Below are 17410 nucleotides of genomic sequence, written 5' to 3'. Positions count from 1 at the left end.
ACAATTTTAGTTAAATGACTACAAGCCTATTCTGGATTGTATAACAGAATAGGCAACAGGTTGCAAAAATACTGCAAAAAAGAATATGGAGTATGAAATAATATCCTTGTATAGTCAGCAACACACACATTGAAAAAGAATTAACAGAGGAGTTTTTAGGTCCTTCCAGATAACACCTGCTTCTAAGAGGTGACTGAATACCTGCCAACTTGTGCTATGCAAACATGGTCTGATCCTTGTACCTAGAAGGGAATCATGGTGATTTTAATTCCCACAAGTCAATGTTATTTTCTTTCACTCATCAGAACAACCTGTGGAAATTCAGGCCATTTCCAAATATACAATGGAAAATGCAGCACATATTACATATTAGACATATTAGAAAATACATAACAAAACAACTTTAAGACAATAAAGTGAAGACTTTACAACACTGACTGTATTTTCTATGTACTATATATTATATGAGTTAATCACCTTATTGTTATTTTGCTTGCAATCCGAATTACCCTTGGTGGTTTTCCCAAGTCATTCTCTTTTCCACTAAGTGCATCAACCAAAAAAAATCGACGAGTCAAAAGCCAGTTGTTCATATTATTGTCTAGGAAAAAACATGACAGTTTCACAAACACATTATTCAACACAAAAAGATAATTAAATGTATTAGAAACAACACATATAATTGTATAACACATAGTAACTACTGAGGATATAAAATGGTTTATTTTCAACTTATACAAATACATAATTAAATTAGATTATTTTATTTCTGCATATTATTGATTGGAAAGGTGTATGCAACAAAAGTTTGGGCTTAAACTATCAGAACTTGCCCACAAATACTAAATTTTCAAAATGGAAACAAGTTATGGTGTGTTGTGGTATCTTTAAATGCAACACAGTAACAGTAATTAATACAGATTATTTCTATTTGAAGTTTTCAGATTGTTTAAATTTACAGAGATGCTGCTATGACCATCTTACCTTGATTAACAAACCTTTCATTGTATTGAAGATTCAAATTTAAAACTGGTATGGCCCAAAGTTGTTGCTCTCCATTGCCACCATTATATTCAAGGAACAGGTCATAAAAGACTGGATTAGCAAAATCCAGTAAAATCTTAGAAACTGAAATTTTGCACTACAAGAAAAAACGTGGAAATAAAAAGATCACTTTAACAATTCATTATTTTGTCAAGATGTGGATTCTTTCCCTACAAAATTATTGTGGAATCCGTACCACTTCTTCACAAAAGAGAGAATCACAGAATCATCGAGGTCCTGCATGAACCTCCATTTCTCCAGGCTAAACACTCTCAGCTCCCTTAGCTGCTCCTCATAGGGTTTGTGCTCCAGACCCTTCCCCAGCTCTGTTGCACCTCAATGTCCTTTTTAAGAGAGGCCCAAAACTGGACACAGCACTCAAGGTGTAGCCTCACCAGTGCCACGCACTGAGGGACAATCCCTGCCCTGGTCCTGCTGGCCACACAATTCCTGTTATAGGCCAGGATGCCACTGGCCCTCCTGGCCACCTGGGCACACGCTGGCTGGTGTTTGACCAGCTGGCTGTCAAGCAGAAACCCCAGGTCTTCTTCTGCTGGACAGCTTTCCAGCCACTCCTCCCCAAGTGTGAGCACTGCATGAGGTGGTTGTGACCCACCTGCAGGACCTGGCACTCAGCCTTGTTACCTAAAACCACTGTCCCTGGCCCATCAATCCAGCCTGTCCAGATCACCCTGCAGAGCCTTCCTGCCCTCCAGCAGATCAACACTCCCACCCACTCTGGTGTCAGCTGCAAACTTGCTGAGGGTCAACTTGATCCCCTTGTCGAGATCACTGATAAAGACGTTAAACAGGACCAGCCCCAGTACTGCGCCCTGGGGAAAACCACCAGTGACCAGCTGGATTTAGTTCCATTCACCACTCTCTGGGCCTGACATCAGCCACTTTTTCACTCCACGAAGATTGCACCTGTCCAAGCCACGAGCAGAGAGCTCCTTGGGAAATGGTGACAAAAGCTTTACTCAAGTACTGACAGACAAGGTATTCCAGCTATCCCCATGCAGTTACAAAGTACTTACTATTTTATGCAAACTTCTTGGAAATGATTGCAAATAACTAGAACGACTAATGTGGAGAATGAAGCTCTTAAAGTTTTTCAACGCATTTGGAAAAAATATCCTAGCAAACCTCACAGACGTAAAATTTGAAACAGTGTGAACATTAAAGTCAAGAATACTGAAGTCATGGAGTACTGAATCTGGTTCTGGGCTCACCAGCACAAGAGAGAAGCTAAACTACTTGATAGAATCCAGCACAGGCCACTATGGTGAGGAAGAGACTGAAGCATCTCTGCTACAAAGAAGAGCTGAGACTCTTTTATCTGGAGGTAAGAAGGCTCAGGGGGATCTTATCAATGTGTACAAATACTGTACAAGGGAGGGTGTATGAGACAGAGCAAGCTCTTTTCAGCAGTGCCCAGTGACCAGACCAGAGGCAATGGGTATAAACTGAAACAGGAGGTTCCCTCCGAGCATCAGAAGACAGGTTTTCACTGACACAGGTTGCCCAGGGAGGCTGTGCAGCCTCACTTCCTGGAGATAAAAACCCATATGGAGATGGTCCTAGGCAAACTGCACTATATGGCCTTGCTTGTCTTGTGGACAAGACAGCCTCCTGGGTCCCTCAGCCACTTTGTGATTGTGTGAAGAAATTAGATGTGAAAGCAGGTAGCTTTTTGCAAACGTGAACAACCATGCATCTTTAAATACTCACATAATTTATAAACCATATTTTCTCCAAACCCATATGGAGAAAAAAATGCTTACAATGGACAAAAATTATATTAAAAAATACTCAGTAAGTTACTGATGTATCTATTCAAACCCAACAATATTAACTGTTATTAATACTTAACAACAAATAATACAGATTCAATATCAAATACTCAAGATTTTAAATAGAAAAAAAGCCCCAGACTCAACTAGTTCAACGATCCTAAACAGAACATGTTTTCATTCTGTCTGAAATACTGATATATGGATTAAACAACATTACACAATATGGAAGAGTAAAAATATTTAACAATGATTTGTCAATGTTATTTGGTAAACACTTTCAATTTCCCAGACTAAGCTTCGGCAGCTATTACCTTCCAAGACTTTCACACCACCTAAATAGTAGCCAGAGTTTTATATTTTTACACTTCAACACATAATGTAGGGAATGATTTTCAATGTTAGATGAGTTAATGAACACTATTAATATATAAGTATGAGATGCCTTGCACATATTTGGAGTTTTATAATCATGTTTCTTTCTCCACTCCCTTGACAAGGAGATGACCACCTTCTCATTTAACATACTAAGAGACAAAAATTAATGAAGCTTTATCACTAGCAGAACCATTTCTGTGGCTGACATAATTTAGTGTTGTATTCCCTTTTCCTTTCTTGGTGTTTAATAAAGTGTGAAAACCCAACAGTTTTTTGTTCATAGTTAAGACAGCTAAAGAATCTCTTTCCTCTGATGGGTCATCTGTTAAATTAAAATATATTTTCAATCTCTTTACTGAATTCACTAAAATCAGGGCATACAACAAAGAGTAAATGGGAACAATATTCAGGCATGGCATGACTGAATTTGCCTTCTTTCCACACGAAAACTGGCCAAAGATGGTGGTAGAAAAATTAGGAGATATGATACAAAGCATATGGCTGTCATAATTCAAGTGCTGTGTTCTTCCACTGCAAAGTCAGCAACCTCACAAATAAAAAGGCCAGTTTAATTTATTGTGCTATGCAGTAAACAAGTTTTGTAATATAGTTACATAATTTTTAAAACCCCACACTTATTTCACTCCATTTCCCAAGAAAGAACTCCATGTTGCAGTATATACCTACTCCAAACACTCTTCAGTATGCAGTGAATAACTAATGACATATAAAGAAGCTTAATTCAAAATTCAAAATAGCATTTTATATCTTACTTACACTTTGTTGGTAAGTTGTCCCAAAAACATAAGCTGCATTCAATTTAGTTTGGGTATCAGGACAAAGCTGAATAAAACATAGTTATAATTAGGTTAATTCAAAGGTATAGTCTTCTAATATGAAAAATATTTACAAGCGCTTATATATTCAGAGTTCTCACAAAATATATTTTGTTCTATTTTTTAATAAAGAAGGATTTATTTTGGATGAAACACATTTTTCTTAAAATTCTGGTTTAGCTTATTCATAGTATTTTTCAGTTCCACCATGAAATCTGTGGACAGCAGCATCCAAACAGGCAAGAAAAGTCTTTCTGTGGACTGAATGTTCAATGTACTGTGTCCCTCAAGCACAATCAGTGACTTCTGCTAAATCCAAGAATCCCATAAGAAAAGAAGTCAACATTCACACAGCCCTGTTTCTCTTAAGCTGGCATTCTCAGAGAATCAAAGTTATAGCAAGTAACAGATTTTTTTTTTTAATACACACTTATATTTTCAGCAAAGAACAGCAGATTCAGCTAAATCCAGACAAAAATAGTCCAAAGTTTAACTAAATGAGCATATCATTTAGTGGAGGGCAGAGCCATTTTCCTAAAATAAGAATAAAATCTAAATTTCCATAAAACACAATTTTATTAGCGTGAAACTGAAATTCTGGGAATTGCTAAAATTATGCATTGAGACCACTTTAGCATTGTGATGTCTTATCATCATGCACAATCTATTACAATAAAGGAGGCTTTGAATGGAAAAGCTATTCCTTTCCCATTGGATCTTGATAGCTGTTAAAAGCTTTGCCCTAGAAAATAAATCTGCCCCAAAAAACCTAAATTTATATGTCAGAATATATAATTTTCTATACATAGTAACTCTCTTAGTAACCTGTTTTCTTAAACACTGGTTTTCCTTAAAACTGCAGACACAGACACAAGATGGCTCATCCTGAGGCAGTAACAAAATAAATCCTGAATGTCAGCTGCTCTTCTGTAGACACTGGAATGTTTGAAGTGATGTGCTCCAAAAGAAAAGGAACCAACAATTCCCAATTGTTCTTGCTAGTGTTCCTGTTGTTAGTATTCCTATTGTATTGCCTAGGGAAATACTGAGAGTGTGTAGAACACCACTGGACTGCTAAACAAATTCTATTCTGTAACACGTTGCAGCTGCCAATTGTTCTCTCTCATAGACTAATTACTATTGCACTTTCTAATTGCTGCTTACTTGTATTTTTCACAGCCTAACTACAGCACATGGTACTGCTGAAGTAGAATGTCTATGACCCTGAAATCTGAGGTTGTAGCATCCAAGGTTGTAGTGTTCCAGCCAGTATTCCCCCTTTCTATGTAAAGTCTCCCAGCATGTATTTATAACTTTCAGTTAAGAAAAAGGCACATGCTAGTCATAGTATACATTTTATATTTAAAACCAATAGAAATAAGCAAGTAAAAAAATCCCAAGATAATGCAAAGAAAATGGTGTAGATCAGCTTTCCCACCTCCCTTGACAGTGACATAACCACTGATTTGATTGTCACCCCCATGATGTGTGCAAATAGGTGACAGGATCTAACAGGGACATACTCATAGCATCATCTATAAACACATGTGGACACAGAGCTAAAGAATACACTTTTCTCAACAAGAAAAAGAGGTTTAGTAAGAAACTACACACATGAGCAACTATGCTGAATGGAAGACAGAGATAGTTGTTTCTGAATGACTAACACCATTTCTCAGAGCTCCCCAATATGCCAAATTTATACTGGTCCAAAGGATGAATGCAGTGTTGATGAATTTATACTTCTGATTTTGTAGAGATCATCATGAACAAGAATAAAGGGCCATTTTTCCTAATCTATATCTACAGTTATGAACCGTCATTAGTGTAATAACCAAACTCTTGGCTTTTGTATTAATTTGGCTAAAGGCACTCAGAACATTGTGTTATCAAGAAAAGACAACTGAAGTCAAACATACCTGTAAGATACCTCCTTCCAAACTTTGCCACTTGAGAAAGTTTCCTGCTGCATCAAATGAGGCTGCAATGAATTTCAGCTTTACATCCTGTTGATGAAAAAAGGTAAAGACCAATGATACTGCTCTGAACTGGACATAGACATTTTAGAGACTGCTGACTAATTGTTTAATGTTTCCTAAAACTTTCAGCACAATCCTTCTTTTTTTGCCCTTTTGATTTTGTTTTTAATCTTGGGTTTGGTAGCTTACTTAAAAAAAAACCCCAAAACATTCTTCTACAGCTTCACTGGTGACATGGAAAAAAATCCAAAGGAACTTCTAAACATGTAGACATACCCTAAACTAATCAGAAATCTATGCGGATTTCTAATGTATACTATGTTGGAATCTAGAGGGCTTCCAGGACCTTCAGTGTTAGGAGGAATAACAAGTATTTTAATTATTGAAACAACTGCTATATTGCAACACTATTTAATTTAAAACATAGCCTTGCAGAATAAGGCTGAAAAAGACTATTATTTTATTTTTGAGTCAATAAAACTCAAGATAAGTTTGGAAGTATAACTGACAAACAGGTTATCACTAGTGTTATGTTTTGTGATTAGCTGAACTAGAATAACCTATTCCAGGTATTCTATTTTTACAATGAATTTGGAAAAATAAATCACTTTGCTGTTTGATTTGCTATCTGATTTCTTCATAAAAATGTGCCAAATAACAAACTACTTAAGAAGCAGTCATCCCTCCCAGAGATGGGTATCTGGCTTTGTTAACATTATTTTTCTCACCTCTTTTTTTTCCCCCTAATTCACCGCAGTAAAAGGAAAAAGCTGCAGTAATTCAGTGTATCAGCTTGTAGAGCTTTGTATCAAAAATATTATAAATAAATCAAGCAGGGGGAGAAATGTGTGTGTAAGCAACAGAAAGTGTTAAACACCACAGAACAGTGATGAAGAACATTGTTCCCAGCCACAGAGCTGATAAATGGGCTGTGATAAAACCTGGCACAACTTGTCAGCAAAAGACCCTGCACTTTGGAACACCAGAAAGGTGGCAGTAAAGATACAACACATCACATTTACCCCTCTTTTTCACATTACTTCACCATGAAATCTGACAAAGGGATGCACATATTTTAAACATGCAAAAAAGACAAAGACCAACTTTGCCTCACATTTATGAAGATGGAAGTAAACAAGACTCTAAAGCAAAAGACAGTGTCAAAACAACTATGAACTCCTAAGGTGTCTAAAAGGTTTGTCTGATTAGTAGTTTACCACTGCCAATCCAGGTCCTTGGGCACAATGAACACTTTAAAGCTCGCATCCTTTGTTCCTTGTGCCCTGGTCAGACTACACAGGCAAGCACATCTTGGTCTCATGAGAATGTGGGTATGGGAGTGAAAGCAAAGGAAGTGACTAGACAGTATTTTACACAGGTGCAACACACCTTCCTCTTCCATAAAATCTCACACTGAGTTTTGTTACAGTAACTGCCTAAAATCTACCTTTAGTAGAGTCACACGTATAATAAACCTAAGCCTTTTTATGTGATTTTGTCCTCTCCCTAATGTATGCTTCCCTACCTTATCTGTTCCCTTAAAGGTGAAGGTTGTAGGAAAACGGTTTTTCTCAAGCACTTGGGATGCTAATCCTGGTTGGTCACCATAATACAACCATGGAAGATTATGCCTCCTGAAAAAGAATTACAATGTTTTCTCTAAATAAACAGTATTTTTCATCAAGGAATATTTAGAATAATAATTCCCACACAAACCTACTGAAGACCAAAAGTTATGGAAAAGGCAACTTACCAGTAGGGTATTGAATGAATGACGCCCACCCTTGCTGTACTGACAAAAATATACTGAAACAAACCACAGGCATCAGTACTTGAAGAACTCAATGAATTCATATTCATCACACACATATTTCCGAGAGCTTGGCATGCTGTTAGATTAGAATACAACTGCGGTAGAGAAACACAAGAAAACAGAAGACAAGTATTTAATTACCCTCCCTTTTGTGAGGCAGTCATAAAATTGATGTTATTTTTAAGAAGCCACTCTTAAACTTCAAAGCAATTTCATTTTGTCAACACCTAGTATTTTCTCCCAGGTATTCAAAAACCATATTTTTATAGATTTGCAGAGGGCAGCATGGAATCTATACTCTCACTTTTTCAGCTTATTTTAGTTGCATCTGTTAGATGGTAAAAAGTGACAGAAATGTCAAAATCTGCACTTAGAAAACAAATTAAAATCGAAATGTTTAATATCACTTAGACTGTATGGCAAAGATGACTCCTTCAAAGACCTCAGACTGACAACTACAGATGCATGTAGTGTAAGTATTTTCTCTTCAGTTTTATGCACCTTGTTCAATTTTGGTAAACACACCAGTGCCAAGTGATGTGCAGAGGTGACATCTGGCATCTGGGTGCAGGGGTCGCTGCACTGGTATTAACTTGCCACCTCCTTACCCTCATTTGTGTGGGTCAGACCAGCAGCTGCTCATCACTTTCAGGCAGCACCTCTGAATGGCTGAGCAAGGTCAGGCAGACAAACAGGATAACAGTGATAAAGAATGGGACCAGTGGGAGAGTACATCTCAGAGCTGTGTATATGAGATGGTGATAGGAGCAGCCATAAGGATGATCTGGGAAAATTCTGGACATAAGTCTGCTGAAATACTGATTGACAGAACACCTGCAAGCCTGGGAACATGGCCTGGGAGTCTGAAACAACCTTGAGAGGTGCAGCTGGGTACCTGAACTTCAGAGACCTCCCTGAGATACCATCAGTAAGCACAGACCCAAGGAATTATAACAGCAACCTACCATCTGGAAAGATGAAAAGAGTCTAGAAGAGGGTTAGGGTTTAGAAGAGGGAAAACATTCCAAAAGAGTAGATAGGAATAGGCAATTGCTATTGATGGTGGTACATGAAAGAGTAAAAAAACGGTCTGGAAAAAACTAAAACTAGCCTGACATTGTCATCTATTGGCTGCTCCAGGTGGTGCTGCCCTACACCACCTATGTCTCTCTGATATAAAAATTACTTTTTACCCAAACTAGAGGGTGAATCTGTCCCTACCTCTCGTCTCTCTCTCAATCTCTACACACAGAGAAGGTTCCCAACACAAACTTTTCTATGAGCTCTCCTAGGCAAGTTACCAGACTGTGGCTAAGGATGCCTGACTGCCACCATATTCTGCAATGTTGCTCATCTTTGAAGTGAAACTTCATCTGTCATCAGTTTTGACGCCCCACTCCTGGGAGTGGTTTCTTGAGTACTGTACTGGTACTATTTGGAATAATACACACACCTATGGGTAATTCATCATAAGCACATTTGCTGCTTTCCTAGTGACCATTTTGTAGCAACTTGTAATACTGAAATGTATCCCTGCTGCTACCATTGACTGCTGTTACCACTGGAGTACATATATATACACTTGCTTTACTAATCATAACTGTACTCACTTGACCAGTAATAAATTGCAGTAATCTGTAATAAAAAGTGTAGGAAATAAAGACTCCATGTATTCATATATTATGGAATCCTGCAAATCCATATTGTGATCTTTAGAGACTTCTAGACCAGGCAACCCTTTGCGGGGTGTCAGATAGGGACAAAAAGTAGAACAGAGAAGTTAAAATCTGGTATTCCAGAGAGCAATACAGAAGGAAAATGAGAATGTGTGATAAGATAATTGCTAAAAGGGAGGCAGAAGCACATGGCCTTCACAAGGGTCTGTGATTCTGTGGCTGCAGCCACCCTTTTACCCATGGTTACTGTCATCCAGAACAACATAATGGTAAATAACATTTGCATACAGAAAGCAAATTAAAGCTAAAAAGGGTAGTTCCATGGTTATGAATAACTGAAAATCAACTAAGAGGCAAAGAGCAGGTGCCAGTAAATACTGGATATGTAAGAAGTTTATTTTCTGAGTGATCCCTTACTGGATATGCTCGTTTATATCCAAATATATGTGGATAGTAGATTGCATACTACTGATATTGAAGGATTTTTCTTTAACATCATTCATCTTGTAAAAATTCCAGTACTGTAGACTTGCATTAACATTGACTATCCTCAATAATTCTAAGCATTTTGTATATATAATTACTTCTTTTCTATTCTCATCTCAAAAACAATTCTTTAAAAATAAACAAGGTAACTTCCAAAAATAAAGGTGATATGCTTTTACAGAGTACCATTCTGTATAAAAAAAGCAAACTGCAAACATTAATGAAACTCACCCAACAGGCAAAGGCTGAGGACTGCAGATTTTTCAGAAACCATGCTGATGTCAGTGTTATACCCTGTAAATAACAAACTTTTTCACTGTCTTTGTTCACAACTCATCCATAATGTAACAGTCTGGAAAACTATGTCAGCTAGAAGATGCTACTTATTTTTTTCTAAGAGCTTTCTGTTCTTTGTAAATATCACAGTCTAACAATATCAGTTCAAAACAGAACCATAATGCAATAATTTCTTCCATTTCACTAAATTAGACAAAGTATACAGGACAAGAGCTGAAATACTTAAGCTTTGAATATGGATTCTGTGATGCAGAAGTCTTCTTTACCACACAAGAGAAGTACTAACAATTTCAAGGGTAGGATGTTGACTTGATGGAAAATCTAACTCAGGACCAAATTTGCCAAATACTTCACAACCTCCTTTTTACAACTTCTCACATTTGAACTACACATAGCATTCATACATACTGTAAGCAACTGAAAAGACACATTTCCAATAAAATATTAATTAGAAGATGGTATTATCAGGGAGCAAACCAGTGATTGATATCAGAAAAACTGAAGACTGCTTTTGACTTTCTTTCAAGTGGTAGCTTTTAACATCAATTCATTTAGGAGCAAAATAAATTTCTTAGCCATACAGCATTTCCTGAATTCAGAACTACTTGGAAAATGGTCCTAACTTTGAGCAGATTTCACAATTAATGAAAGTTCATCAGATAAAACCATTAAAACCCCTTCAATCCAACAGAACATATTTTCATTCATTAGCCAATTCAACGAGTTCAGCAATTTCATACATAATCTTAAACTTTACAGGTGCCCATTTTCCCCTAAGATCAAGAAGTACACTCAAGCCTTGTATCTTTTTTCAAATGTTTTACACAAATACTAAAAAAGTCCAGAGGTACTCATGGATTCTTCAGCATGTTTTAGTGATACAAGAGTATGCCTTAAATGCACACAATTAATAAAAAAGGACACATGCTACTTGCTTTGCTACTAAAGTCATGTAAATTACTTCCCTTTTTAAGTTTCTGAGAGGACATGAATCTTTAAAAGCTTACTCCATTAAAACAATGCTTGCTTGGTGTTCATACCTACACCCTATCTTGATGCATATGACCTTACAATGGCTGGAATCAGGCAAAAGAGTACCACCTTTGTTTTCCAAGAAGGGGAATTTGAAAGTAAGTAATGACAAAGCTTAAAGGTGTTTCAGATTAAGTACACTTACTAGCTGTGCAAAACGAACAGTTGCAACTCCCTTTGGGGGTAAGCCTTCACGAGCCAAGAAACACAACCCCCCAGTCTGAAAGAAATAAAAGAATAATAAATATTGGTAAGATATTGATACACTTGTCAAAATAACCTTTCTTTTTCTGAACTTTAATACAATAACCTTTGTTCTACTTACTAGAATGTTTGGGCTGTTGCAGTCACAAGAGTTGCTTACTTGGATGAATGTCTTTTCACATCTTACACACCTATGGATAACAAACATGAAGAATGTACTTAAAATTTAGTTAAGTGTGATATTTAGTCCTAAGTGAAAGTTGATTACATAGCATGCCCGGGAACAGCATTACCTGAATGAAATTAGCTTCTGAAATTCAGAAGCTGTTACTGATTTGTTTCTACTATCAGTGAAGTAGAAAATAAATAATTAATCATCATGATAAGAACTCTGTTCTGCTTCCAATCCAAAGCCTGCTTTTTAGTCACATTAAAGCACGACAAAAAAAAAAAAACCAAGCTGCTGGCCATATAAGGGCTTCAGTGAGCACAAAACATGGTGAGCTTGACACAGGGCTGAGGATTTCCAATCCCCTGCCTTCAAAACTGTCATGCCAAAGACACACTGTTCCTCAGGAATATTCCCTTTAAACTAGCTTGACACGTTCAAATTTATCATGACAAAAGGCAAAGAGCACCCACCTGCTTCCTGATGCGTCTGAGGCAGAGAATGACTGCTCACTTCCATTACAATGCATGCACAATGCTTCATTAAGCAAGACTCCCTCGATGCTTCTTTCCACTAAGTAGAAAAGAAAAGCAGCTGGGATAAAACTGCCTGATGCAAAGTGTCACAGGTTAAGAGAAGTGTGAAAAAATTCAGTTTAGTTTTAAATGAGAAATGCAACATTTCATGCCTAGTTTGGTTGTTCCTCTGTTATTTACTCTGAATAAGATTCAAAGGCCTCACTGAAAAGCAAAAATTCAAAACAACAAGTTTGCAAATTACTGGGAAAAAAATTACATTTCATCTGAGATTATTCACAGAAATGTCACAATTTCCAAGTTTCCAAACTGCATCTTCCACCAACTATACCACCTGGCAAGAGATTGCAAATCTAGTTATAAAATAAAAATCCAAACCAAAAAGAATAAAAAAATACAGTACTAATGTTCTTCCTGCATGTCAAATTACAGAATCAGCTTTGCTCTCAATATTTTACCATAAAGGCCCAAAATGTATTTTGTAATTCTCCTACAGTTTAAGGTAGAAGACTGGTATTCAATGTTTTCCAGATTCCTAGGAAAATTATCGATCTGGAAAACAGTGATCCTCCAACATACTCTGTTGGAAATGTAACCAAAGTGGACATTTGTAATACTCATTCAGAGAATTACAGGCATTCCATGTCCTTGAAAATAAGGAAAACTAGAGGTTCCAAGAGCTTTTATGTTTTACACCACTGATGAAAACTGTACTTTGGTCTTGAATTCTACTATGCAAAATAAGCAAAAATCAATTTAATGCAAACACTAAATCCAACATTATTTTTCTGTCTACTGAAAACCACCTGCAACTACTAGAGAGCATCAAGTAAGAAGCACAGATATAGGGAAGCACATCTCAGAAAGTCTCAAGTACAGGTGTCTCAGGGAGGCATGAAATCCACTAACACTAATGCACAGCCATTGGCTTGGTTTGCTCAGACTGTTCTCTTCCACCTACTCATGTAATTCCTTTACTGCTGTTTATAATTCAAAACATTGTAATGTTTTTGTAGTCTATACTGCCTTTATTTTTATTCCAACATTAATGACTCCATCCATTGCCAAAGAGCTTGAAGGAAGTGATACACCAGTATTCATTTATAGAATGTTTGCACAATCGTTTTTATTGCCATAAGCAATGATACAAATTTATCCTGTCTTTCAGAAGTGACTATTCAGATCAAGAGCAATGTTGAATTTTTACATTAGATATGAAAACATATGTAAAATTTTCTTTCTTATTTAACAGAAGAGCATATCTTAGTAAACTCAAATACCTAAAACAAGTGCTATCATCTCATAACTGGCATATATTTTTTTACCTAGTATTTCATTATTGGGGCATTTACAATGTCCTTTTGAAGTCAAGCCTTTGGGGCAAGTAATACAATTCCATCCATCTTGAGTAACTCCACTCTAAAATAAAACATAAAACTATTAGAATTTTCAAAAAATAGAGATCACTCAGTATCTGTGAAGAATGCCTTATCCAGCTATTAGCTACTAGAAAATGTGTTCAGATAAAACATCGATAACATTCATGAAGCATTTAAAGGTAAAAAAAGGCTAAACAATCTGGGAAAAGCAATTTGTAGCAGGCACACACAAAAAAAGTTAAGCTATTATGAGCCTGTTAACTTACATCCTTCAGCAAAAATTAAAAGTAGAATGTTTAAAAAGAGATACACTGAATAAACATAGTAATGCATACACAGACATTTTATATATAAATTGCATATTGCAATTCCATATAAATATACAGAAGTAATGGAAATGGAAGAGTTCTAAGTGAAGCAGCTTACATAATTGTTTGGAATTTTGTACCTAGCCAGACAGTTCATATCTACACTTATTTTATACTGTGAAGTAACTGCACTACAGATAAAAAACACTGAGGAAAATGAAGAGAACTGCTCATCCTCAAGTGATGTTACTCCCTTCTCCACTATCAACATTTTATCTTTGCAAAAGCCTTGGCACTGGATCAAAGGCAAATGCTACCATTGCAGAAAAGAGGAAGACACAGCAAAAGATCACAACACGAAATGATATGTGCCAAAGTCCTTGTCTAACACAGCAAGAAGATGGAAAGGAAAGGGAAATTACCTACATAGCCCATTAGCCATTGAACACTTAACTCAGGCAAGCAAGCTGCTGTCCTGACAATTCTTCTATAGTTATTGAAGGGAAAGAAGTATTCAGGAAGGCTTCACCCTCAAAAGTTGGAGGAAAGCTGGAAAAATATATTTCTTTGCTTACTATAGAGGGAAAAATCTGCTTAAGCCTGGTGTCATGGTTCAATGCTGAGACTATGACACAAAATTATAGCTTAATTTGTCAAGGAAGGTCAGAAGAACTGATCAAATTATAATTATAATTAAAGTAACTTAGTGCAGCTCATTTTGAAGTAAGAAGATGAAATATTGTGGATTATAAAGACACAGCCTAAATATTACAGTAATAGTATTTACATAAATAATCAGTTAAGATACCTATGAGCTGAAAAGCACCTTTAACATGGTACAGAGTTGTGCTCTCTGGGCAAGGACAAAGCAGAAAAGAAAAGCAGTAGAAGGAAGTCGAACACTTAAAAAAAAATCTTATTTTGTCTGTGGTATCAAATTTGTTATTAAAAAAGCTGCAAAGTAAGAGAAACAACAATTCTAAATTCCCAGGGACTATTACACAAAAATATTTTAAATAAATGAAAAATAACTTGCAGTCAGGACAAAATTTAAAATTAAAAAACTCATAATGGTTATGCTTAGTATTTTATCAATATGGCAAACATGAAACATTCACTACTTACCATATTTTCTGGACATTTTTCACAAGTAACAGAGAACCCACCATTACTAGAAACCATCCTGTATCCTGGCTCACATACACAGGAACTACCTGAAGAAAACAAAACAAATTCACTTTTAATCTATAGAAAACTGACTGGTTGTAACAGAATACTAAGAACAACTACTATTGTTCTCAAGAGATCAAGATGGATTATTAGATAGACACATAAAACACTTAAGTAAGATGTGAATGAAAATCATCTTGTGTTTTAAAAAATGTCTGTTACAGTTAGCCCACAGATGTTTTAAGAGAATGTTACAAGGCTGACTGATCTGCCAGGGTGGAACAGGACCCAGAGCCTGTATTTTGTGGGTTTTTTAATTAAACCAAATTTTACCAGTTGGTCTGTAATAGATAAAATCTCTCCATCTAAATCTTCCCATAGCCTTTCCTCTCTACAACATCAGCATTATATGTTTGCATACAAGTTTTATTTTTTTAATTTTAAGTCAGTCCTAAAACCAAAATGTGTTCCTATGAAAAGGTTTTTCAAAATATAACTGTTGTATAAAAAGCTGTTTCAAACTCAAGGCTTTTAAAATTGTGCATGGGGATCAAGGTTTATCTTGAATAGTTCTCAGTGAGGGAACAGAACATACTAAACATTTTTTATCAAATTAAACATTATTTTCATGCACAGTATAATGCCCATCTGCTAGTGCTCAACAACTTTTGTTTTGGAAACTTTTTCTCTCTCAGTGTCATGAACTTCTCTCTGTATTTTTAAACACAAACCAAAACTGATTACATGTACTAATAAACTATTTTTATCATTTATGCCTATTGAACTGTGCAGGCAAAAATAATGTCAAATTCTGTGGAAAGTTTTGTAACCTTAAAGTACTTTCTAACAAGACCAGCTATACAAAAACATTTGTCAGAGTGATCAACCATTTCTACTTAATTCTAAAGAAGAAAATGCCCAATTGGGTTAGATCAATGAAAAGTTCGAGTTGTGACACTCACAGTGACAAAACCTAGATTTTTAGGCATGTCACCTGAAAGCAGAATCCAGACTGATGAGCCAGCCAGGGAGTGTATAGGCAGTCACAAGCAGAATTCAGTCAAGACGCAAACAGCACTGAATGGCACCTATCTACAACTGCTCCAGTCAGATTTGCAGGAAGAAATAAACCCTTGAGCTCCCTGAAGCCCTTTATTTAGAGGAAGAATCAGCCTAAAAGGAAGTTATGGCTATAGACACACACGTTATCGGGGGATCTGATAACAAATAGCATATTTTTTTCCAGTAAGTGAACTATGGGATAAGTCTTTAGGGAACCATGGTGGTGGCGGAAAAGGTGAGCAGCTTTCACGCAGCAGCTGCGAACGCAGCTCTCCACATCCCTGCTGCTGACTGAAGTGCCAGTTCTGAAGAGAGATGTTGTTGGGTGTTAGTCTCAAATTTATACACACAGCAGGGAACCCCCACTCCTGTTGGGACTGTGTATTTATAAAGGATGGACCCTAAAGAAAGCAGCCAGCTATCTGTATTTTCCATTTAGTGCTGTCAGGCTGTGCTGTATCCGCTCCAAGCTCCCGCCTGGGACTGGGACTAGCGTAGGCAAACCCCAGGATCTCAGACACTTGGTCTCCCAGACATTCAAGTTTGACAAGGAGTTTCAAGTTACAGAAGTGTTCGACAACATAAATGCAGGGTCCTGTGGAATTTTAGAGATGCAAATGCAAAGACAATATAATGCTTGGGGAAAGAAAGGTTATAAGATAAAGGTTGAAAGTAATTTCTCTGAGCTGCATCTCAGATACATCACGGCAGCGCTGGGGCCTCTTAGGTCTTTGCGGGATCCTGGCCTTTTGTGGCTTTCCCAGACCTGCCCGAGGGCGGCTGTTTCACCGCACAGCCTGAGCCCGCTGCGCATCTCCCGCTGCTGGGGGCGGACTCAGCGCGGAGCCGCCCGAGCCCCGCCTCCCCCACCGCTCACCGCCGGCGCTCTGCCGCTGGTGGGCCCCGCAGGGCGCGCAGGCCAGGCGGGAGCTGTCGAAGTAGCGGTCGGCGCCGCAGTCGGCGGGGCGCTGGAGTGGGACGGAGAAGCCGCGGGCGGGGGGCAGCGCCGCCGACACCGCCATGAGCAGCGCGGCGGCGGCGGCCGCGCGGCCCCGCGTCGCCATGGCCACCGCGCGCCCCGCCCGCGCACGCTGATTGGCCAGAGCCCCGCGGTACGGCGAGCGCCGGGGGCCCGCCGCCGCAGCTCGCGAAGCGTCCGCGGCCGCCCCGGGGGACAAACCCGAGGTAGCCCGAGTTTATGTATTCGGTACACAGAGCTTTGTTCGCCTTGTGCGTGATGAGAAGCGC

At 37.8% G+C, this 17410-nt stretch overlaps 1 protein-coding gene across 4 annotated transcripts in view; it reads right to left on the bottom strand.

Moving 5' to 3' along the window:
• Positions 1–17193, bottom strand: part of TMEM67 (transmembrane protein 67) — a 32348-nt gene extending 15155 nt beyond the window's left edge. The window contains exons 1-13 of one of the 4 annotated variants that reach the window (XM_033067833.1): positions 17040–17193; positions 15056–15144; positions 13569–13662; positions 12181–12280; positions 11660–11729; positions 11480–11554; positions 10237–10299; positions 7784–7938; positions 7556–7664; positions 5971–6057; positions 3993–4058; positions 985–1141; positions 478–601 (exon numbers count right to left, since the gene is read on the bottom strand). In XM_033067833.1, the coding sequence (XP_032923724.1) occupies positions 478–601; positions 985–1141; positions 3993–4058; positions 5971–6057; positions 7556–7664; positions 7784–7938; positions 10237–10299; positions 11480–11554; positions 11660–11729; positions 12181–12280; positions 13569–13662; positions 15056–15144; positions 17040–17184 (1334 nt within the window). In that variant the 5' untranslated portion in view covers positions 17185–17193. Of the gene's footprint in view, positions 1–477; positions 602–984; positions 1142–3992; positions 4059–5970; positions 6058–7555; positions 7665–7783; positions 7939–10236; positions 10300–11479; positions 11555–11659; positions 11730–12180; positions 12281–13568; positions 13663–14352; positions 14480–15055; positions 15145–17039 lie in introns of those variants that run through there. The other 3 variants (XM_033067815.1, XM_033067805.1, XM_033067825.1) reach the window with 3 other exon arrangements.
• Between the last annotated feature and the right edge of the window lie 217 nt (positions 17194–17410).

Source organism: Catharus ustulatus, chromosome 1 (assembly GCF_009819885.2).
Source record: "Catharus ustulatus isolate bCatUst1 chromosome 1, bCatUst1.pri.v2, whole genome shotgun sequence".
In the NCBI taxonomy this organism is placed as follows: Eukaryota; Metazoa; Chordata; class Aves; order Passeriformes; family Turdidae; genus Catharus; species Catharus ustulatus.
Note: the sequence above shows the minus strand (reverse complement) of the source record. Positions and strands in the feature narration are given on the sequence as shown.